Source organism: Octodon degus, unplaced genomic scaffold (assembly GCF_000260255.1).
Source record: "Octodon degus isolate 3935 unplaced genomic scaffold, OctDeg1.0 scaffold00002, whole genome shotgun sequence".
NCBI classification, from domain to species: Eukaryota; Metazoa; Chordata; class Mammalia; order Rodentia; family Octodontidae; genus Octodon; species Octodon degus.
In genome coordinates, this window is record NW_004524578.1 from 28,655,787 (window position 1) to 28,656,929 (window position 1,143).

The 1,143-nt window shown below is 34.0% G+C and overlaps 1 protein-coding gene across 1 annotated transcript in view; it reads right to left on the reverse strand.

Annotated features, from left to right (window-relative positions):
* Knl1 (kinetochore scaffold 1) overlaps positions 1 to 1,143 on the reverse strand; it is a 68,275-nt gene that overhangs the window by 17,705 nt on the left and 49,427 nt on the right. Inside the window, 1 exon segment of the mRNA XM_023712641.1 lies at positions 679 to 780. Coding sequence (XP_023568409.1) covers positions 679 to 780 — 102 coding nt within the window.

Consider the following 1,143-nt stretch of genomic DNA (forward strand, 5'->3'; position numbering starts at 1 on the left):
ACAGCAATATATGTGCATCCATGTTTATAGCCCAACTAATTCTTGAAAACAACTCAAATGCCCATCAACTGAGGAATGGATAAAGAAGATATGATACTTTTACACAATGGAGTACTACTCAGCTATAAAGAAGGATAAATTTGAGGCTTTTATTGGTAAATGGATGCAACTAGAGACCTTACATATTTCACCATTTAAGTGAAATAAATCAGACCTACATGGGCAAACATCATATTGTCTTGCTAGTATGAGAACCTAAACGAACAAACAAAATCTGAACAGTACAGTAGCTACTGTGAAAAGGGAATGAATCTGTTCAAAGAGGAGGAATTACTGAGATGAGAAGCGGGGGCAAAAAGATATATCTATGTATGTATGCATGCAGGACAGCTTGGATAATTGTACTGCTGATTTCTACTGGTCTATGGAAAGAAGCAATTTATGCTTAAAATTTCTTTTCACTTCTTAATTTCTTATCACTTTTTTTCTTCTAATTTTGCATGCATATATCTAGTAATCTAGCAACTAACTTGAAGACAACACCATGCAATACAATAACTACTGTCAAATTCATGTTATTTTGTTTAGTAAAATTCTGTATCATTTCTAATTTTTTATATTGTCATTATTTTGTATTCTGCTTAAAAAAAATAAACTAATAACATTTGACTTCTTTACCTCAAATGATCCAGTAGCTCTTCAGTTCTCTTTGTTTGTTTCTTTGTAAAATCTATCTGAGCAAGGATTTGCTCTTTCTGTACTTCCAGTTCTAAGAGCTTTCTGCAAATAAAACCAGGTATTTATAAAAAGATAAGGGCTCTCTCAGAGAATTTATACTATTTTTTTTTGAGAATTTGGACTATAATAAAAGGTAAGAAATCATTAGTTAGATGGTCCCAGTGAGGTAATAAGATTTTGTTTTATTAACCCTTAATCTACAAGTAGGTTAACCTAGGAAGGAGGTATATCATCATCTCTCAAATTAGGACTGCTGACAGTACCAGTAGGGTTCCACAATCTTTAAAATAATTACTGGGCCTGCTGGGGAGATAGCCCAGCAGCATAAGCACCTGCCTGGTAAGCGCAAGGTCCCTAGTTTGAGCCCTGGTACTGCAAAAAAGCAAAAGTCCTGGGGTAAATCTA